Source organism: Pundamilia nyererei, unplaced genomic scaffold (genome assembly GCF_000239375.1).
Source record: "Pundamilia nyererei isolate P.nyererei 1_Seehausen unplaced genomic scaffold, PunNye1.0 scaffold00092, whole genome shotgun sequence".
NCBI classification, from domain to species: domain Eukaryota; kingdom Metazoa; phylum Chordata; class Actinopteri; order Cichliformes; family Cichlidae; genus Pundamilia; species Pundamilia nyererei.
The window spans coordinates 26,063-48,467 of NW_005187493.1; the positions used below are offsets into that span (position 1 = coordinate 26,063).

Here is a 22,405-nt window from a genome sequence, read left to right on the forward strand (position 1 = left end):
TACGGTAATATTATCTTGAAGCACAGTACGTATCACTCCTCGAGGCGCCTGCCTAATATAGCCGTAATGCTCCGACAATCCATCAAGCGGTGCGGGTTCGTAGCTTAGCAAAGTCGTACTGAAACATTTGACAGATATTCGAGCACCATGTACCACATAAAATCAATTAGAGGTCAGTAAACACAACCAGAATTCATACATAAGGCACACGGGATTATAAGGGGCACTGTCGATTTTCAGAAAAATCAAAGGATTGATTTTAAGTGTGCCGTGTTTTCCAAAAAACACGGTAATAACGATGGCCCGCTAGCATGCGCTACCAAAAATAGTGCTTTGTTGTGTATCTGACGGATGAAAGCCAAACCAGTTCCACACCATTGAAGTTCCAGCATTTTTACAAACCAATTCTGGTTCATCTGTTTCAGTTAACGATCCACTTTCGCTCTTCTCATTCTGCGTCACCGCCATGTGCGTATGTAAACAAAGGCACTGCACATGCGCGTTTTACCCATATTCTATCACGATATTTCATTTTCTTATCGTTGCTCAACATTACACATTACACATTGCTCAACATTACCGTGAACAGTATGATATAGCCCAGTCCTAACTGAGAGACAGCTGCTTTCATAGAGTTCAGTGTTTCTGTTGTACTACCTGTTAGGGCTGTTCGATATAACGATATATATCGGATGACAATATAAAAACGTCTATCATTTCATTTTACGCTATTGTTTGTTTCGTGGTGTCGCAAAATAAACTGTTTACGGCAATATTTTTTCATCATTTTGATGGTCACTGTAGTGGGTATATTAATTTCGTAAAGTTCTCTCTTTCTCTTATATTTTATATAACCACACTACGGACGGACAAGAGCCTGTTTTTATGCGTTGTGGTTAGCAACAATGACGGTAACAGCATCGCGTGTCCGCTTGTTTATGTTCCACATAAACCTTTCACAATAAAGCTCAAGATCCTGTTGAGACTTTTCAAAATAAACTGAATCACGTGAAAGAGCAGATTATTTACTGATGAGAAGTAAAAAAGAGTATAGTTTCATGCATCGCTTAAAACACTCGACTCCAGCTACATGACGCGCAGCTGGAAACACTTCCCGCAAGATGAGCCGCCCGAGATTCACAGAATTTACAGAAAATGTTACATTTTTGTGATTTATATATCGTTATCGGGACGATAGAATTCTTATATCGGGATATGAGATTTTGGTCATATCGCAGAGCCCTACTACCTGTACTGATTTTCCTAAATCTTGCCTCTGGCATAACATAAAACTTGATTAGTCCCACACGTGGGAAATTTGTTCCATATACCTTCTATCCAATGATAACTAAACTCAGGCTTTTTGTTTATTTTCTTCTGTTTGCAGTGGAAAAAACAGACCACTTCATCCAACATTCAGCACTGACTGAATGAAAGTCAGTTCATTGTTACCACATGGAACCCATTCCCTTTGGTTGAACATATGAAGACCCTTACCGACTATTGTAACTGGAAAGAAAAATAATTGATGTGTGACCAAAGTGTGGTGATGCCAGGAGGTGACAGCGGACTACATGGCGAGGAGCCTGCATTGCTGTCAGCCACAGCGAATGGTGGAGAGGTGGAGCAGGAGTTGTCCGGGAAGCAGAACGGCAGGGAAACGTCCAAGCACCTCGGGGGTGAAGAAAGTGGAGTTTCAGGTGGAGAGGTGGGACAGGAAGATGAAGAAATGGCGAGTGGTTCACACGACCTGTGTTCATCAACCAATCACAGCCCTGGAAGTGCTTCGGGATCCACCTCAGTTTCAGCTAAGAGGTATTTAACTCCATGTGCTCTCACCATTTAGCCTTTTTTGGGGACTTTCTATGGTGCCTTTCTGACCCTAATTTCTGCAAAGATCCACAACGCCACGTGAGAGCTTTTTATCTATTACTATTGCTACACTGTTAGCATGTGGCTCTGACAAATGGAGTACAACACACTGTGACAACAGCCAGGGTTTTAACTTTCTTGCAGCATTGCAAAAATTTTGGCATAGAAGAAAACAAGCCAGAGTTTCCCAAAATAAACTGGGAAGATGCTTTTTACCAGCTGATCCTGAAGTTCTGCGTCTGTGCTATGATCTATTCATGGTATAATGGTGACAAAAATGCTAACGATGTCAGACAGAGTGAATCTTAACTACTTAAGTAACTGTGAGAAATACTTATCTTTTTATGCTGTTTCTGTGCATATGTAGCAGCGAGCATGCAGAGGCTGGCAAAGGGCAGGACCACAGAGAGGTGATGAATGCAGTGGCTGAGATGAAAAAGAGGCTTCCATCAGACAAACGCAGCCGCAGCAAAGCCAGCACTGTGGAGGCCTTACATTACGCGCTCAACTGTGTCAAACAAGTGCAAGGTAACCTGACTAAATACAGAAGAGTCCATGTAGAATCTTAAGAAAACACTATTTATTTTTCTCCAAATACTGATACTGTTTTTGTGCCTTGGTTTGTCACCTGTAGCTAATAGTGAATACTATAAACTGCTCATGCAAAATGGGCAGGACGAGCGGAGAAATGCCACTGTTTGCACCCTGGAAGAGCTGGAGAGAGTCACCTCAGAACACACCCTTAAAAATACGGTATGCACATCAAACTTAGATGCACAGGTCACAGGTTCTGATGTTATTGTCCCTTTTTTAATGCATCACTGAAGATGTCATAGGACCCACTAAGCATTTGTTTAGAGCTGTTCTGAAATCCTGTTTTGAGGCAGTCTTAAAGATGCAAATACACATGCATATGCACATTTATTTTGCCTCACTCCTGAGCGGGTGTGTGAGTGTATGTGTGTTTATTGCTTTTGTGTGTGTCTGTGACTTTGCTTGCTTGTGCATGTTCTTCTGGGTGCGTACATCTCTTTACCCGTTTGTAGGATTCCTTCGTGGTGGTTTTCTCCCTGGCCAGCGGCCGCGTCCTCTACGCGTCTGAGCAGGCTCCCAGCATCCTGTGCTGCAAGAGGAAGTTTCTGGAGTCCGCCAAATTTGTGGAGCTGCTCTTCCACCAAGATGTCAACGTCTTCTATTCACACACTGCGCAACCCCATTTGCCACCTTGGAGCAACTCGCACACAGGTGCTGTATTTTATTTATTTATTTAGATTAAATAAATAAAATACGGCACAGGGACGGCACAGTTTTGTTTTTTAAGTTAGTTTGCACATGCTAGTGTCTCAGTGGGTATCTAACAGAAATAATGAAAGAGAATATGGCTAACTGACTTCTCTCGCTTCTTTTTCTCTGTAGCCGGCGTTTTGTTTGATTGTGCCCAGGTCAAGTCCTTCTTCTGCCGAATCAGGTCAGTACTTTTTTTTTTTTCTACATATCCCTTAATTCCTTAAACAATAATTTTTTTTTTTAAATGCACATTTAATAAAATATATGAGCTAAATTCCATTAAACCCTACATCTGATGTTGCCCTTGTGTATCCAGACTATAAACTGCAGTAATTTCAGGGTTTTTAAATTATGATTGTTGTTTTTTTATTATTAGAATTGTGTAACGCCTACAAGCTTATGCAACTGTTACAAAATTTCCTGCAGGATGTAATGAAGTTTCGTTCTGATTGTCAACTCTTCCTCTATAAGGAATTCCATCAATACATGCTTTTTAATGAATGTGTCTGTAGAAACTGTGCTCGGTCCATGGTGTAGTGGTTAACACATTCATTTTATGTGCAAAAGATTCCCAGTCTGAGACCAGGAGGAGACACACGCCTGGATAAATATGAGGGTTGTGTTAGGAGGGGCTTCTGGTGTAAAATGTGTGCCAAATCAAACATGATTATCCATCAGCTCTTGTGACTGAAAGTACCTCCATAGCCATAAGAAAATATTCATTTCACACATTCTTACAAGAATTAAATTAGCTGTCATCAACTTGTACCAATAGATATCACTGAAATTTGAAGTAATTGTTTTCATTAGATCTTTATTTTAGGGTTTGAAACTGGTGCAGGTAACGTTTCCTGTTTTCATCTTTGATCACAATAAATTCGGATATGATTTTTGTGTCTTGTGTGTTTTAGGGGTGGGAAGGATCGTGAGGGTGAGATGCGTTACAACCCATTTCGGATAACACCCTACCAGCTGAAGGTGCAGGGATCTGGGAGCAGTGGGGAGGAGGAGGAGCCGTGCTGCCTGGCACTGGCTGAACGCATCATCTCTGGATATGAAGGTATGATACCGTGTTTGTCTTTTAACATGCAGCTTTGATGCTCTGATAGGTCAATGCAATTTTATCTATAATAACCCCAAACACTTTCTGAGAAACTCTTCTGGTATTTCTGATGAACTTATAACCACTGTTTATTCATGTTTTGCACTGGTGTTTATATGATTTGTGTATGCAGCACCTCGGATTCCCATGGACAAGCGCATCTTTACCACAACACACTCCCCTGGTTGTGTGTTTCTGGAAGTTGATGACAGGTCAATACACACAAATTTCCAGTCCCATGCTTTGAAAATTAATGGCAGTGAATGAAAAGAGCTGATTTTTATGCTGACTCTTCACAGGGCCGTGCCTTTGCTTGGATACCTTCCTCAGGATCTGATAGGCACGTCGTTGCTGACTTGCATTCACCCAGAGGACCGCCCCCTCATGCTAGCCATGCACCGGAAAGGTGAGTTTGTGGGGAGGATGAGTGCAAAAGTTTAGTCTGCTGATAAGAAAACTCTGCATTTCAATGAGCTGACTCAAATTGTATATTTAAATAGATAGATATTCTCTTTTTCATTATACTGTACAAAATGCCAGACAAATAATAAAATAGCTAGTAGTAGTAGTAAATTAATCAACCAAAGCAAGGTGTTTATCCTAAGCATTTACACACGCTTTGAAATTATAAGATTTTACCTTTCATCACATAATAAAAATTAATTAATTAGACAAAGATCAACCTGAGGTGATCAACAGCAAGTTAAATAATACACTATGTCATAATTAACAAAAATTAGGGAAAAATGCAAAAGCAGTGTTTGAAAAACTAAGTGCTCTTACTTCTTCCATAGTACTGTAGTTGAGAGAATAAGTAGAAACCAGGGTGCTGCTCTTGACGCAAATGTGAGCACCTCTATGAAAGCAGACATTTGGGCAGTTTGGTGGTCTGGAGTGTTAACATATCTGTTAACATGATGCAGAGGAGAAATGACATCAGCAGTGATCTTAAAGAAGGATTATTAGCCTTTTTCCAAGCAATTGGAATTCCATCATTCTGCAGTGTGAAATACTATTCACATTCAAGTGGAAAACATTCCAAACATTTGCCAGTCTTTCCAGGAGTGAACTTCCCAGACTCCACAGGCCTCAGTTAGCATTTTAAATGTTAAAGTTCATGACAGGACAATTAGAAAAAGACTGAACATGTATGGCTTGTTTAGTTGGGTTGCCAGGAGAATGCTTCTTCCCTCTAAAAAGAACAGCGTAGCACAGTTTAGGTTTGAAGAATAGAACAAACCACAGGACTCCGTGGGACAAATGAGACCAAAAATTGAGGTGTTTGGCCATAATGCACAACGCTATGTTTGGATGGCATCAACAGAGCATATCAGCACAAACGCCTCATACAAACTGTAAAGCACGGTAATGGGGCCGGGTGGGGGTGATCACTTAAGCTTGTGTTGCAGCCACAGGACCTGGACACTTCGGTATGCAGAGGAGTTAATGGACTGCAATGTATTCTACAGTCATTTGTGAGGGCACGTGTAAGCAGAATAACTACAACAGCCTGTCTGAAAAAGAAAAGAATCAGTGTGTTGCAATTGTCCAGACCTCAACCTGACTGAAATGCTTTCCCTTGGTTAAGAGTTATACATAAACAAATACCACAAACCTCAATGAAGTGAAGCAACACTGGAAAGAGGAGTGGGTCAGAATTCCTCCACAATGATTTGAGAGACCGATAAAGTTTCTGACATCATACAGAAAATTATTACTTCAAGTTATTGCTGCTAAAGGTGGCTCTAAAAGCTATTGAATCATGGGATATATTTAGTTTTTAACACACCGCTTCAGCGTTTTGGCTTATTTTAGTACTAAATAAATAGTGAAACAGTTTAAATATCATAATATTTTTATTATTATGTCCTAATACAGATCTTTAGAATTGACAGTAATTTCTTTTTACCGTGACTGTATTTTTGTCATACATTTTATTTATTTATTTATTTATTTATTCTTCATGCCTTGCTTAGTCTTGAAGCATGCGGGCCAGCCTCCATTTGAACATTCTCCCGTGCGTCTGCACTGTCAGAATGGAGACTACATCACCTTGGACACCAGCTGGTCCAGCTTCATCAACCCATGGAGCCGGAAGGTGGCCTTCATCATCGGGCGCCACAAAGTCAGGACGTAAGTTCCATAAGCATAAAATCTAAACCCAAAGACGACAAAAATGTGTGCTGAGGTGTAGAGTTTGGTGTCTGTTGTGTAATCCCCCTGGGTTTCTGTGAAAATGGTGTGCGATTACATGAATGACGCAGTAACAAAGATAACATCACTCTGTTTACTGCCTTTGCCTACAGGAGTCCTCTGAATGAGGATGTGTTTGCTGCTAAAGCAAAGGAGTTTGTTCCAGTAACTCACGAGGAAATAAAAGATCTTCAGGCAAAGATCTATAAGCTTTTCCTACAGGTGAATATGTCGTTGCTGAATAAATGAATTCCAGAAAGCACTCACTTTAAATCCTTTGTTGCTGTAATGCAACAAAGGTGCTGGTATCATGCTGGTATCAGCGTAATAACATATAAAAGCTGATCATGTTTCAGTCCTGTCAGAAAAAGGGAAAAAATAAAAAATGATTCATACTAAATGGGTTGGAGTTGTAGTATGTGTGATTTTTGCTTTTTGGTTGCTGTACACAGGCTGAAAAAAGAAGCATTAATATCTGTTAAACAGCAGCATTAATCTGTTCTTCCTTGTGTCTCTTCTTTACAGCCCGTTCACAACAATGGCTCCAGTGGTTACGGTAGTTTAGGCAGCAACGGCTCTCACGAGCACTACATCAGCATTGCATCTTCAAGTGACAGCAATGGCAACGTATGGGAGGACTCACACCGGGAACCGGTAAGACATCACAGTGAGGTCATCATCCAGGAATTCACATGTCACCCAGTTGCCTAACTATCTATTGCCATGGTTACTCATGCACTTTTTTGGGGGGTGCTGTGTTCGTCTGTTTGTGTTTTCCAGATGACTTTACAGCAGATCTGTGCTGATGTAAACAGAGTGAAGAGTTGGGGCCAGCAGGCTTATCTGGATTCCAACCACAAAATTGCTTTCCTTGGAAAACGTGTCACAGGTATCGCAGTTTCACATCCACTGAGTACAAAACAGTTAAAATGTGTTTTTTAAAATTGGCAGATATTTTAAATGTTGGCTGTTTATTTTGCCAGCTCCTCTACCCTCTGCAGCCTCCAATGCTGAGGTCAGAGAGCACAAAGTGAGCAGGAAGCAAACACACATTCCCTCCTATCAGCAAATCAACTGTGTGGATAACATCATCAGGTGTGTGGCGATAAACATGACTTTTTTTTTCTGCAGCACTCAGTCCTTGTCATAATATTGACTCCTGCTTTCCCTGTTGGTTTGCGCACGTTTCTTGTGTGTAACCAGATATTTAGAGAGCTGTACAGGTCCAGCCCTCAAGCGGAAGAGTGAATCTCATTCCTTGGTTACCTCTTCTTCCTCATCCTCTACCTCAGAAGATGACAAGCCTGCAGGAGCCACTGACACAGCTCAGGAGATTTCAGATGGTATAAACCCACTCACAGCACATGGCTTAGCATTGTGTTACTTTTAGGGTGAAAGGCTGCAATGTTTCTGTCATATAAACTCGTTTTGCTCCTGGCACTTGTTTTTTCTCACTTTTCAGCAGTCGTGGTGGAGACTGAGGTGTCAGTGAGCCCTCCAACTCCAGCTGTAGTCGGGGCACCTCTTACAGACATCACCATGTCTACTAAAGCCATGAGTGTTGTCTCGGTCACCAGCCAGTGTTCATACAGCAGTACCATAGTGCACGTGCCACAGCCTGAGTCAGGTATATAAACATAGTCTTATATCATGAGTGAGACCTGCTCAGATGCTTCTTTTTTTCTCTCTCTCTCTTAATGGTAAAATTTCAAAATTCTCTCAGGAGTTTTGCACACAGAGAAACATTTAGTGCTTTCTTTTGACACTGCCCCCCCCCTATGTTTTTCTGTTAGAAGCCACAGCACTGGAGGATGCCCCGATGGGCAGTGAGCCTGCTGATCCTGCCCCAACCCCTGTCCGTCCAGCTCCAAGCCCTGCCGCAGAGGAAAGAAGGTTTGTTGGTCTCACCAAGGAGGTGCTGTCAGCTCACACCCAGAAGGAGGAGCAAGAATATGTAGATCGATTCCGCCATCGCATCCTTCAGAGCCCTTACAGCTCATATCTGCAGCTGGACAACAGCTCTTTTGCTCACTCCCACCACCCAGGTTTGTTGAATATTTCTTTAGCAACGCAGCTGATGTTTTGAAATCTGACAAAGTGTTGGTGCATATGTGTCTGTGAAGGTTCTCAGTCATCCAGGTCATCGTAGTCAAAGGAGCTTGCAAAGAAAAGCGTCTGGACTTCTTTAAGTTACTTGAAGACGTTTCACCTCTCATCCGAGAAGCTTCTTCAGTTCTAAGGTCAAATGGTGGAGAGTCCCAGATATAAACCTAGTGGGAGAAACTCCCCACAGAGGGACAAAAGGACCCCCTGATGATCCTCTAATCGCCTGAGCCAAGGTGTGAAACTGGGTGTGGGTCCCAATCAGCCAGAGTTTCGGGTGAGTTCATTGTGAAACCTGGCCCCACCTTATCATGCGAATTCCTGGGATCAGATGGCCCAGGATGTGAGTGGGCGTTAAGGCGTCTGGGAAGGGAACTCAAAACTGGATTATAGATGGCAGAGAGTTGGTGTCGTAAACCCCCGCCTCTGTTCAAAGATGGTCGCTCACAGTGGACATAGATGGCTTCTTTCACTCCTCTTTCAAACCATCTGTCCTCTCTGTCCAAAATGTGAACATTGGCATCCTCGAAAGAGTGTCCTTTATCCTTAAGATGCAGATGGACTGCTGAGTCTTGTCCTGTGGAGGTGGCTCTTCTGTGTTGTGCCATGCGCTTGTGAAGTGGCTGTTTGGTCTCTCCAATGTAGAGGTCTGAGCATTCCTCGCTGCACTGTACAGCATACACCACATTGTTAAGTCTGTGCTTTGGCGTTTTGTCTTTCGGGTGAACCAGTTTTTGTCTGAGCGTGTTGCTGGGTCTGAAATACACTGGGAAATCTGGGACTCTCCACCATTTGACCTTAGAACTGAAGAAGCTTCTCGGATGAGAGGTGAAACGTCTTCAAGTAACTTAAAGAAGTCCAGACGCTTTTCTTTGCAAGCTCCTTTGACTGTTGGTGCAAATTTTTGTGCAACTTTAATTAGATTCTATGATCTCTATACATTCACTGCAGGAGACTACCTGCGTCCACTGAGTGCCGGAGGTTGGAATCGTTCTCGAAAAGGGAAGCCAAGACACAAGCGTCCCAAACCCCAGGGTTCGTCAGACAGCTATGCCTCCCCTCCTGAACCCGCTCGCCGTGTCCCTGACTCCTCATGGCCCTCCTCAGAGTCCTCCCAGCCCCAGGTGGGAGCACCCTACAGACAAACATCTCCAGTCCAGGTGCCATTCTTTCCTGTAATGGGGAAGCCCGGCCCGGAGCAATCACCCAGGACACAACAGCTGCCTGGAGCAGCTCCTACGGGGCTCCATCCTCCTGACCAGCTCAGCTACAACTTCAACATAATGCAACCTACTCAGAGCCTGCCAGACATGCAGCAAATCCAAATGGAGACCATTCAGAATGTTCAGAATACCCAAAACTTTCACAACCTGCAACCCATAGCTCCAACACAGACCATCAACCCTTCTTTCATGGCTCCAGTCATGGCTGTCATCCTGCCCAACTACCCCACTTTTACCCCAGGTTACCCATCCATTTATCCACAGTCAGCTCAGTCTATACTTCCCCAAATACCCATCACTATGACAGGGTATGCCCCTGTCAGTGCACCTTTCCCTCAGCCTCAGTTCCAGGCCCAGCCTGGTCCCCATTCTCAAACATCCCCAGGCCTTTTACTTTGCTCACCCAGAGCAAGTTCATCTGTCGGCGAAGAAGAGGAAGCGGCTGGGCCTACAGCTTTGTTCTCTAGTTCTCGCTCAAGTTCTCCACTGCAGCTCAATCTGCTGCAGGAAGAACTGCCCAAACTGAGTGAAGGGCAGAGCAGCACTGGGCACAACCACGCCGAGAGCCTCCATGAACAACATGCCAATGAGGTGAGTCAATCTACCACCTTTTATAACAGGTATGGGTTGAGTATAGGTCTGATAGTTTTCTCACTCTAAATTGCAGACTGATTTCTGACCATCTTTTTTATGATTAGCGTGATGTCGCAGGAGAGTCTGGCAACCATGATGCCCAGTCAACATCCAGCGAGCTCCTTGACTTACTGCTTCAGGAGGACGCCAGGTCAGGGACTGGCTCCAATGCCTCAGGGTCTGGATCAGGGGAGTCTGGAGGCTCACTGGGGTCTGGATCTGGCTCCAATGGAACCTCTACTTCACACACTGGTAAGAAAGGCAATATGCATGCATGCAATTCATGCAAAAACTGCCTTTTTTTGCACCATATTTGTAAAGCATAAGTCTAGTTGTTATAGTTTTGACTTTCAGTTTCCAATGTCCGTGTACACCAAGCTTCTAAATGTTGCTGCATGATGCAAACAAGTAAAAGAATGCCATGCAAAACAGAGGAACAGCATTTTCAGTTAAGAGTAGGATGGAAGGATGTGAATGAATTTTTCCCTGGGTTACAGGCAGCAGCAACAGCAGTAAATACTTTGCCAGCAACGATTCATCGGACACGTCACGCAAAGCTCGTAAGAGTCTGGAGACCCTGGCAGAGCACAAACACACCTTCGAGAATCAGTCGGAAAACTCCCTGTGGAGCATGATCCAGCACACGCCCGAGCGTGTCATGATGACATACCAGATCCACACCAGGTACACCAATACACTTAATTAATAATGGATAAAAGGGAAACGCATTCTTGAGAAAAGCTATTTTGGCATTACAGATTTGTGTGTGGAATTACTTTTGTGTCTTTCTTGTCATTTTCAGAGCGAACTCTGAACACCGCGCTCAGTTTTTTTTTTTTTTTTGTTTTGTTTTTTTTTTTAAGAAAAAAAAAAACAATTTTTAATGCAAGATGACTTTCTGATGAAAATGTAAATCCAGTTAAAGATTAACAGAAACGTGTATTTGTTTAACCCATCACCCATCTCGTTTATAAACTGTAGATATTTCCAAGCTGTCCCTCCAATCGAGTCTGGCCAACAGAGAGAGAGTACATCTTTCAGCGTGGGTCCCGCCTACTTTTCAAACAAGTTTCTAAGCTTTAGGATTCACAAATCACATTTTAGAGCCACATTTGAAGTCAGTGTAATCCATTTGCGATCGAGCTCTCAAGTTTGATTTACAATTGCAAATGCGTTCTGTTTTATAGTAACAGAGGCACAAAAGTAACTAATGCAAGCATGAACAGAAATAATGTCAGCCTGTTCAGTGTACCGTATTTTCACGACCATAAGGCGCACTGTGCTAAAAGGCGCAGTCTCAGTTATGTGTGCCCTTACTGTATTTAACACACACATAAGGCGCACTGGACCATAGGGCGCATACAAGTACCGTATGCGTATTTAAAAATAAAGCGGGAGCAAACCTGAATTCGGTACCTTACTCACATTTCTATTGCCGGTAATCGTCATCATCAACAACACACAAGCATACAAGTGTGCGTATTTAAAAATAAAGCAGGAGCAAAACAAAGTTTGGTACTCACATTTTTATCATCAATCAAACCCATGGAAGTCCTCATCCTCTGTGTCTGAATTGAACAGCTGCACTAAATCTCCATCAAACATGCCAGGTTCACTGTCTTCACCGTCAGAGTCACTTTCCGTGCCGTGCGGCTCCTCGGAAACGATGCCGGCTTTTGCGAAAGCTCGAACAACAGTGCCAGCAGACATGTTAGCCCAAGCATCTACAATCCATTGGCAAATTGTGGCGTAACTCGCCCGGCGCTACCTTCCACTCTTGGTGAAACTGTGGTCTCCACCGGTCATCCATCGCTCCCAGGCCGCTCGCAGCCTTACTTTGAACGGGCGGTTCACACCGATGTCCAGCGGTTGGAGTTCCTTTGTCAGGCCTCCCGGAATGACAGCAAGCTCACAGTTCATTTGTTTCACTAGTTTTTTCACATCGGCTGTGAGATGGGCACGCATAGAGTCATAGATTAAGAGCGATGGTGATGCGTGGAAAAAACCACCTGGTCTCCTTTCATACACCTCCCTCAGCCAGTCTTTCATCATTTCCTCATCCATCCAGCCCTTTTCATTTGCCTTAATGATGATTTCTGCTGGAAACTTCTCTTTAGGCAAAGTCTTTCGCTTAAAAATCACCATAGGCGGCAGTTTCTGTCCATTAGCATGGCAGCCAAGCACAACAGTAAAAGAAGACTTTTCATACCCCGTTGTGCGTATCGCTACCGTGCTGGTCCCCTTCTTCTCCACAGTGAGCGGGACCTCGTCCATGTTTGTGATGTGGCTGGGCTGGATGTTTTTGTCGCCGATGTGTTTGCTGCAGTAGGAGCGGAAGATGGCCAGCTTTTCCTTATAATCCGCTGGAAGTTGCTGCGCTACCGTAGTCCTGGTCCGGATGGAAAAATGGCACCGTTTCATAAAACGAAAGCACCAAGACGGACCTCCTTGGAAATGTTCAATGTTCATCTCTTCAGCTAGTGAAACTGCTTTTAGCCGAATGGTGACCATCGAAACGCTTCTCCCGCTCGTTCTTTGCTCGATGATCCACCGCTCGAGTCTTTCCTCCAACTCGGGCCACCTCGCCTTATGTCCGCGGAAACTCAGCTGCGTTTTCTTGACCTGCCGGAGCTTATTTTCCAGCTTCCTCCATTTGCGAACCATCGATTCGTTAATCTTAAATTCTCTCGCCGCTGCTCGATTTCCATGTTCCTCCGCGTAGCTGATGGCCTTCAGTTTAAACTGTGCTTCGTAAGCGTGTCTCTTTGCCATTTTCAGGGTTGTTAAAACAACGATGTCCTGCATAACGCACATACCAGTTCTTTTATACAGGTATGTGCGATTGTCCCGGTATATACGATCAACGCCCACACTTCACCCTTTAACGTTCTCATGGTGTTCTCTACTACGTCCTCCTTACAACACATAGGGCGCACCGCGCTATAGGGCGCGCTGCACTTTTTGAAGAAAATCTAAGACTTTTAAGTGCGCCTTATGGTCGTGAAAATACGGTATATCAGCATTGCTTCCCCCCCCCCCGTGACACTTTCACAGTGGCCTTTGAAACCTGGTGCTTTGTACTAAAAATCATTTATCTTCAATATAAAGTGAGGATTATACTCACTAGTTGACTGAGTAAGCGCAGTAAGGTTAAAGGTGAGGCTTTTATGAGGCTCATAAAGTCAAAACATGTGCAAGTGTTGTTTCTTTTGTTCTTTTTAGCAGTCATTTTCATGATTCTCAAACACTGTCATCTTATCTAAATGTCTCACCTTGTTTAATGTGGCAAGGTATTTAGTCTTTTTGTCTGATGGCTTCGCTTATTCAAAGCCAAATGGTACAGCAAAAGGGCTACCTGATGATTTGATTATGTAATGATATTATCTAATCGGGGAGTACAATAAACACCAAAGCCGTCTTCACAGTACTGTGCTTATTTATATTTATACCAGTTAGATGGACTTCTTATGCCTTATACATGTTTTCTTTTTTATTTAACTTTTTTACAAAAGCACAAACAAGAAGACAAGCAATGGGTGAAAAGATATAAACCAAAAGCATACTACAGAGCAGCATGAATCAGCCTCAGAGACTATGAACCGCCTTTTCTACACTGAATCCCTTCAGTTTAGCAGGAAGTGGTATCTCTTTAATCCACCTTTAAAAGCAGAAAGATCATGTTGGTTTCCATTCTGATAAACTTGGGTCACTTCTTTGCATTCCCTCAAAGCCCATTTTGATTGGACAGGAGCGGCCAAATTATGTCCAGGTTACATTTCAGGTGTGTCGACGTGCCATACTGTTTAGAAACCCAAACAAATATGCCCCTCACAGGTGTGAGAATCACCCCTGTGCAATACCACTTTTGTCACACATGGGGGAGACAGTTCATCTTCATGCCCTTTACCTTTTCTTCATCATCCTTTATCATCTCATGCTTTCTCTCCCCGCAGGGACCAGAACAAGGTTTTGGCGGAGGACAGGGAGAAGCTTCGAGTGCTTCAGCCCCTCCAGCCCTGGTTCAGCCAAGAGCAGAGAGTGGAGCTGGCTGAAGTCCATCCATGGATCAAACAGCATGCCATCCCACAGGAAATAGACACACAGGTATCGCCACGAATCACTCACTGTGAACATTTTTGTTTTCGTTTCCTGTGACCGTGTGTTTAATGCGTTGCTGTCTCTCTCAGGGTTGTGTGAGCTGCAGCTCAGGTGCAGGCATGTCCCACCCCACTCACCCGGCTGCACCTGACAGTTCCTCACTTCTGGAGAGCCCTCAGCATGACCCGATCGGACTCGTGGTTGACACTTGAGAACTCTGACCAGAAATCACCCGTCATCAGGTTTACAGTGTGCCAGCCCTGTCAGGAACCTCAACAACTCTCACCATGCATCTCTTTTGACCAGTCTGAAGGAGTGGATCCCTGTGCTTTAGTGTAAAATCTAATATGTTTAATAAAGGTCGCAGAGGCTGGACCAGGCCCTAAGGAACAGAGGAGGCGAGAGATGGGCATTTTCTTTCACTCTGCTTAATGTGGCTGTTCTTATTGGACCATGAATATTACGTTTTTCCTTTTATGTGTTAATAGAGCCCCTAATGAGGGGGGTTTAGGCTGTATTTAAGACTGTTCAGATCTATGAACCATATATGGAAAGTGCCCTGGGATAAACATGAGCACTGTGTGTGTACACCTGGTCTGTAGAACAGGAGTGACTGGCTGGGAAGATGAAGATGGTGCTGGCCCAGAGTATAAGAACATACGTCAAACTCTTCTCCAGTAACACTGAGTCCAGGATGTACAGTATGTGTACTACATCAGCTCCTTCGGTGACATAATTAAGACATTTGTGATTTATTTTTTTTTTTTTTTTTTTTTTTTTTTTTTTAATTAATTCACCCCCCACCGAGGGACACTAAGATAAAGACACATTTGCTGCTTTTCTGTTTTAGGACACCTAGATTTGAATATGGTGTTGTTACTGGAATTTACACTCTTGTTCCGTAGGCTTGTTTCCTTCAAAGCGTTCTCATCCCAGGGTATCATATACTGTCGTTCTGGCAATGCGGACATAAACACAAGGTGTTCTTTGTGTAACTTGTACAGAGTAATAATATCTGCTTTAGAAGGCTGTGGTTTGTGTCCTATTTGAAAGCTTTGGAAACCAAAAGGTTCTTGGTGAAGTTTAGGTAAAGATTGTGCTTTTGGGTTCTCAGCGTTAGCCCTACATTGCCATCAAGCATGTATGATGTCCTGGGAATAAGAATGGGCCGTTTTCCGCATTTTGATCATTTCAAATTGAACTTGGTGCTAGAAGACACATCTAGCCCGTTACTCAAAACTTCCTGTAGCAAGTCCTTTCTCCACCGACCTATCCTGCCCGGTCATCGCCCTGTAATACCTGTAGCTTACCTCTTAATTGTAAACAAACACAGTGTGGCCCCAAATTTCCGCTCATCTTGTGTTTACTAAGTAAATGAATTTCCTTCTATACCCTGCAGCTGTCTGCCTGATTGGATGCATGTTTGTATGAAAGGGAGACCGGGAAGAACTAACTAGCCTCTTGTAGTTCTGTGAATGTTTCGTTTCTTCTTCCTGTACTGAATTTAAATCACAGGTGAGCTTGTGGATGTGTAAAAGTGTGCGTGCTGGCCGACTGCGAGCTGCTTCTTTCGATACACTTGTCCAACAGTGCAAGACAGAACGTGGTTTTCTACCGTTTTTAGATTGAAAGTATATAACAGTATCATGTATTTTATAGGAAATGTACACAAAATGAACTTCACAAAGTGTATAAAAAGCCATTTGTCTTGAATTCAGGGACTGTTTGTGACACAAAGGAATGAATAAATGAGATAAAACCTAAATTGCAGTTCGACATGAGTGTCAGTCAAGTTTTTACGTAACATTAAACTCATGCTCCTGGATTTTATTTTATTTTATTTTTTGACTAAAGAAGACCTTCCTCCTAAATTTCATGTTTGAATTTTTAAAGTTGAATTTGATATTTTGTCATTTGAGGAGACTCCTGGACAGAGCAGGAAATGCTGGAGAGATCATATCTGCTGGCTTAGAAATGAAAGAACACAGCAACACACAGTCTGTCTTTTGTTTTTCATTTTTACTGGATTAGCAGTACAGTACAACACAATAGGTAGTTAAATTAGTATCAAGCATGGCTAACTGAGAAAAGCAAAAGCCACAGCAGATGTAACAGCAATCTTTTTTTCTTTAAGAGTGGAGTGTTATTCACACAGAGTACTGCAAGTAGGATGGTGTCCTCCTTTATGTCTTAGACACTGTAATGCTGGGATTTTACTTTGTAGTAGTTAATGCAGACTAAGCTAGGGGGCGCACAACACACGAGAGAAATCAAGTTGATGCCGTCAAATACAAATACAGCAAGCAACATCAGAATATTACAATAATAATAATAATAATAATAAAACCGGGGTACAAGATCTGCTCAGACGAGTGAAAGCAGAAACCCAGGAGTTTTTAAATGGCTAAGAACTTCTGCTCTCTAACTTCCTTTTCCACAATGGGCACTACTTGTGGGATGAACGAAGATGAAGCCCAAAAATAGAAAGTGAGGTAAACATCTATTCTCACACAGAGTGGAAACAATAAAATTTCACCTTCCAGATTTTTTTGTGGTTTTAACTAATAAAAATGCCTGCCTGTAAGTACCAGGAGCCACTTGGCTGAATGCAATATTTTGATTTCACACAGTAACAGCAGCAGTGACAGCAGAGAATTTACAACAGCGTTGTTTAACCAGCTGGTTTGTATTTTGATTTAACTGCGTTGTTTGAAGTTGTGTGAGACGGTTGCTATACTGGTTATAACATGACTAAATCCAACAAAGGGTAAGAGAAACTGCTGCGAAACACGCCTCCTACATTCACAGAGGAAAAAAGAAGCAGGGTGATGCCCACTAAGCAAGTGTACAATAAAAAATATCTGCATCAGAGCGTGGATACAAAACAACGTTTCACATATTCTGCTTGGTGGTGAGTGAGCATACAGTTAGTCAGCAGCTACTGGATGCAGTGCAGAGTTATGGTAACACTTCAGTGGCACTTATGGGAGGAAAAGAAAAAGAGCAAAATCAGCATTAAAAACTTTCTAACTAAAGGAATAATGATTCAGGCTGGAACTTTATCTTAACCAACTCAGAAGTGAGTCAGTTCTGTGCGATCTGTGCACACATTTCTCCTTCCTTTCGCAGCCAGGTCAATCTTAGTGCAGTGAAAAAGAATTTTCCCTCTTCCAGGATTTTTTTGCATATTTGTCACAGCTATATGTTTCAGATCATCAAACAAAGATAACCTGAATTTTTAAATGATGATTTTATTTATTAAGGGGAAAAAAGTGATCCAAACCAAGCCGGCCCTGTGTGAAAAAGTATTCACCCTCATTGTGGCACAACCAGTTATTAGGCAATCAAGTTTCACAATCAAGTGGTTGTGATCATTGTCGATGAGTCTTTGACACCAGTGTGGAGGAATTTTGGCCCACGCATCTCAATCCGATTCAAGTCCCGACTTTGACTAGGCCACTCCAAAACACTTTTTTAAACATTTCAGAGGTGGCCTTGCTGGTGTGTTTTGGACCATTGTCCTGTTGCGAAAACACGAACTGACGATCAGACGGGATTTTTAGGTAGAGAGCTGAATTAATGGTTCCATCGATTAGCCAACACTGCCACCACCATGTTCTCTTTATGAAATGCTGTTTTAGATTTACACAATGTAACGGGACTGAAACCTTCCAAAAAGTTCAGCCTTTGTCCACAGAATATTTTCCAAATGTGAGATGAGATTTTTGTTGTGTTCAGTCAGCTGTGGTTTTCTCCTTGGAGCTCTCCCATGGATGCCATTTTTGCTCAGTCTTATTATTTTTTTCCCAACTGTTGAATCATGAACTCTGACCTTAACTAAGAAAAGTGAGGTCTGCAGCTCTTTAAATGTTGTTCTGGGTTCTTTTGTGAACTCCTGGAGTTGCCCTGAGTTGTCGATGCGCTCTTGGAGCAATTTTAATGGGGCAGCCACTCCTAGTAAGGTTCAGCACTGGTCCAAGTTTTCTCCGTTTGTGGATAATGGCTCTCACTCTGGCTCACTGGAATCCCAGAGCATTTTTGGATATTTCTTTTTTAAACCAATTAATAAATGAAATCACCATGTGAAAACTGGATTTTGTATTTACTCTGATTATCTTTGTCTAATAGTAAAATTTGTAAGTGTAAGTGTGACAAATACACAAACAAACTAAGAAATGAGGAAGGGGGCGTATACTTTTTCACAGTCCTGTTTGTATCTAATATCTACAATTTGGCAACACAAAACCTCAGTGTTCTTTTTCTGAATGTCACAACACAGATTTTTGCAACACTGCGTTTCTCTCTGCGGCATCTCTCCTGACAGGACAGAAGACGGTATGGAGGTGTTTAGCTTGGAGCGCAGCCTCTGGACCAGCCAGTGACTCCAGTTCCACTTCTTTTATTTCACTTAGAGAACTTCTGCATCTCTGCAAGAAAGAAAGATGGATTGAGTTTGAGGAAGAGAGTGTCAGGTGATTCATGATGGATGTTCGCATGTGTCTGCGTACCTTTGTCGAGATCAATGAATTTTGGCTGAGTTTTCACGTGGGCTTTTTCTTTCAGCAGGTTGTTCTTGTAGTCTAAACACAGAAAGACCACATATAATCCCATCTGAGAGATGAACCAATATTTTTTTACACTCCACTCTTTTCTTTCTCTTAACTCACCGAATCTTCTTTCCTCCGGGCTGCACACATTCACCTCAGTAACGTCCATCTCAAACTCATCTGAGCAGCTCTGACTTCTGCTGGGCCTATCACAGTGAGGAGGACACACGTGGGTGAAGAAAGCGGTTATATGTGTGTGTGTCTGTGTGTATTGTCAGCACTCACCCCATATACGACTGAGGATACATTTCTGCAAACACAAGAACATTTAATGAGATTCAAAAGAAGGGGGAAAAAAAGCAGATTCTGAGTGATTTATCTGAAATCAGCCGTCAGCTTCACACCTTTGGTCGTGCGTCGTCGTAAGATGACAACGATGATGAGGACAACAAATGCCAGGAGCAGGAAGGAGGTGAGGACGTAGCCCAGAGGCAGGAGAAAGTGGTGCCTTTGCTCAGGCAAGATGACGGTGATGACTCGCGGTGATTCAGCCTTAGCTGTCTCTGAGCAATAGAAGAGTGACAGCAGTCAGCATTTCTTTTTCATCTGTTCTTCATCTTTTCCCTCACAAACAAACCGGTGTGTCATTACGTGGTTTACAGATGTAGTAAACAAGACCGGAGCTTCCATTTGAACAGACATTACTCCTGTCGTGAGTGTCACATTGTTTTTTGTTTTGGACAGTGTACCGGCTAAAGACTTGGAGGGAAAAGAAAAAAAAAACCCCCACAGATTCCTGCTGAGACTCATCTTGTTGTTAGTATTTTGTGTTTACACCATAAAGACACGCTCTCCTCGCTGGTACATCTGGTGGCATGGCTCACATGAGACGACCTTTTTTTTTTTTATCCTACACATGTTGTACTAGATTTCCTGCTGTACGACATGCAAAACACCTTATGGAAGTGAGAAATAATTAGTCGTCTTTTTTCTATCTCAGCACGGTTCTGCTGAGTATTCACAAAGAGAGGATCAAGGCGAGTCTGGTTTCATTTAGCTTCATAAGGAAAAAAAAAAAAAAAAAGTTAAAAAAGTGCAAGGCAGGAGGCAGCTGCGGACCTCAGACTCAACATATTAAAGCCAAAATGAGATCCAGACTGTCATGCTCTGATTTACTTTTCCTGGCAGTAAAACACAGAAAAGCGACAAGCGCGAGAGAAGTGAAGGAAGCAGTGAGAGCCGAGGGAGAGGAAGGAGATGATGAGATGTTTCTCCAGAGGTATGCCTCACAGAATAAAGCTAGAAAAGATTTCTAGTTATAAATCCTCTGATTGTTTTATAAAGACTTTTTTCCTCCCCTGACATGAGAACATGTGTGTTTTTATTCAAACTGGCCGCAATGACAGTGCTAAAACTCCACGGATAAATAACTCTAATGGGAGGGAGGGAGGGAAAGGGTGACCTACATCTCATCGACCCCATTTCATCAACAAATTCCTCGCTCCCTTCTTGTTCTTCTTTCCTCTCTTTCTCCCTCTGTCTACCTTTCAGTTTGACTTTCGTCTTGTGTGACCAGCTGTTTTGCAGATGAGGCACGCTTCCTGTTCTTGTCCAAAAGCTGCAGAAAATGGCTCCTTTCTTTATATGTGAAGGGAAAAAGTCAGGCGAGCTCATCAAAGCAGAAAAATAAGAAGGACCCAGCAGAAGGCAAACAAAAGTGGGGTAATGAGTGAGACAAATTCTTGCTGAATGCGTGGAGAGAGCCAAAGTCAACACGGCAGCAGACAGCCAGAGGGGGCGAAACGAGAGAGATAGGAAGACATAATACTGCAGTAGACTACTGTAATGTCTGAGAGTGCAGAGGAGCAGGCAGCAAAACAGATAAACCAGCACCATTCCCGTGGATAAAATCCTACTTTATTATTACAGCTCTGGGAGCGAAGGATTAATTGAGTGGGCAGATCTGGACTTCAGTCCTGTGACTGTATGCAAGAGATTCCACTGAAATGAGATCGGTCTTCTTGGCATGAACTTTAGGCACACACACATATTTACACACACAGATGGACTCAGCCACAGGCATTTCTAAAGCCGTCTCAATGATTTTCCCACATTGATACATGTGCCATTAGCAACTTTGCTTCAGTTACCTTCTGGAAAAACAAACCCATGCACCAGAAACTCTCTCATTATCGAAGAATTTGAGGTAGGCTGCTGGCAAGCCATCGTGCCAAACACCCCTCCTCCTCCTCTCCACTGTGTCTTTTCTCTTTTACTGATGTCCACCCAACGAAAGAACTTTTCAGACCAGGCAAAGAGTTGAGAAATTTGTGTGGACAGAGCAATCCCTACAAACCTTAAATGTGCAACTACACACATACGTGAAATTTAGACAAAAGTGAAAAGTGGCGAGGGTGAGGCTTAGAGGGTTTTGGCGGAGGTTAAAAGGCCTGGCATCAAAGAAGCTGACAGTGCAAGAAAGAAGAGGGTCTCTTCACCCACACCCTTTCTTTTTTTTCTTCCTCTGCTGCTACTTCTTTTGTAGAGTGCGAGTCAGTGAATGAGGACAAAACAAGACGGGATGAGTGAAGGAAAGAGCAGATGTGTATGTTTCCCCTTCTCCTAATCGTACACATGATAGTTCAAATCCACCAGGTCATAAAACATTCTCTCTGCTAAGATACTCATGCTGACAAGAGCAGGAAGAAAGAGACTGTGTGTTTGTGTTTTTGTGAGTTACCCTTGTCTTCGCTGGGCGGTGATTTAGCCGGCATTGTTGGCTTAACCAGCGAAGGCTCCACTGTGACCTGAAATACTCTTCTCTCGTGGAGACCGCAGTAATGATGGTGGAGGTGGCAGGAATACAGCCCCTGGTCTGCTGGCTGTCAGAACACAAATACACATTAAACTATATGTATATAAAGTCAAAACCCTAAAATGGGTTGTTGTTAGCAGACAGACAAATGGAAGAAAATATCAAAGAAGAGTGAAAAATAGGACCGAGATTGTACAAAGGGCATCAGTACAAACTGTATTAATATTAACAATATGAACTATACAAATATAATGAATTTAATAGAAATTAAATCCAAGTTTATTAAAAGATTGAATTCTCTTTAAAGATTTTTTTCACATCAATATTTTATTTTCACTGTGTAATGAATCGTGGCTAGAAAATAAGCCCGTAATCAAATGTTGCTAGATTGTTTTATATCAGCCACCCCACCTAAGCCCATCCCAGTGGCTGATCTGATCTAAAAAAAAGATTTTGGTCTTAGATTGTGAGATTAAATGTTTTTTATCCATCCTCTGTACTCAACAAGGGATCGATACAGGCTCAAAAATGC

General features: G+C 42.7%; 2 protein-coding genes across 6 annotated transcripts in view; one reads left to right on the top strand and one right to left on the bottom strand.

The window, feature by feature from the left end:
• The window catches only part of per3 (period circadian clock 3), a 19,790-nt gene extending 3,503 nt beyond the window's left edge, over positions 1 to 16,287 (top strand). For 2 of the 5 annotated variants that reach the window (XM_013912512.1, XM_013912513.1), the window contains exons 2-22: positions 1,388 to 1,815; positions 2,234 to 2,400; positions 2,507 to 2,625; positions 2,919 to 3,117; positions 3,289 to 3,340; positions 4,071 to 4,219; positions 4,395 to 4,473; positions 4,561 to 4,667; positions 6,238 to 6,394; positions 6,568 to 6,676; positions 6,980 to 7,108; positions 7,235 to 7,343; positions 7,438 to 7,549; positions 7,658 to 7,797; positions 7,917 to 8,081; positions 8,248 to 8,499; positions 9,509 to 10,371; positions 10,479 to 10,665; positions 10,911 to 11,097; positions 14,367 to 14,517; positions 14,601 to 16,287. In XM_013912512.1, the coding sequence (XP_013767966.1) occupies positions 1,529 to 1,815; positions 2,234 to 2,400; positions 2,507 to 2,625; positions 2,919 to 3,117; positions 3,289 to 3,340; positions 4,071 to 4,219; positions 4,395 to 4,473; positions 4,561 to 4,667; positions 6,238 to 6,394; positions 6,568 to 6,676; positions 6,980 to 7,108; positions 7,235 to 7,343; positions 7,438 to 7,549; positions 7,658 to 7,797; positions 7,917 to 8,081; positions 8,248 to 8,499; positions 9,509 to 10,371; positions 10,479 to 10,665; positions 10,911 to 11,097; positions 14,367 to 14,517; positions 14,601 to 14,723 (3,843 nt within the window). In that variant the 5' untranslated portion in view covers positions 1,388 to 1,528 and the 3' untranslated portion in view covers positions 14,724 to 16,287. Of the gene's footprint in view, positions 1 to 1,387; positions 1,816 to 2,233; positions 2,401 to 2,506; positions 2,626 to 2,918; positions 3,118 to 3,288; positions 3,341 to 4,070; positions 4,220 to 4,394; positions 4,474 to 4,560; positions 4,668 to 6,237; positions 6,395 to 6,567; positions 6,677 to 6,979; positions 7,109 to 7,234; positions 7,344 to 7,437; positions 7,550 to 7,657; positions 7,798 to 7,916; positions 8,082 to 8,247; positions 8,500 to 9,508; positions 10,372 to 10,478; positions 10,666 to 10,910; positions 11,098 to 11,394; positions 11,456 to 14,366; positions 14,518 to 14,600 lie in introns of all 5 variants that reach the window. The other 3 variants (XR_001290453.1, XM_013912514.1, XM_005739429.1) reach the window with 3 other exon arrangements.
• A 2,342-nt stretch (positions 16,288 to 18,629) lies between these two features.
• LOC102208526 (matrix-remodeling-associated protein 8-like) overlaps positions 18,630 to 22,405 on the bottom strand; it is a 9,681-nt gene continuing 5,905 nt past the window's right edge. The window contains exons 7-12 of the mRNA XM_005739431.2: positions 21,799 to 21,940; positions 19,463 to 19,621; positions 19,344 to 19,368; positions 19,179 to 19,264; positions 19,020 to 19,091; positions 18,630 to 18,938 (exon numbers count right to left, since the gene is read on the bottom strand). Of these exons, the coding sequence (XP_005739488.1) occupies positions 18,916 to 18,938; positions 19,020 to 19,091; positions 19,179 to 19,264; positions 19,344 to 19,368; positions 19,463 to 19,621; positions 21,799 to 21,940 (507 nt within the window). The 3' untranslated portion in view covers positions 18,630 to 18,915. The remainder of the gene's footprint in view (positions 18,939 to 19,019; positions 19,092 to 19,178; positions 19,265 to 19,343; positions 19,369 to 19,462; positions 19,622 to 21,798; positions 21,941 to 22,405) is intronic.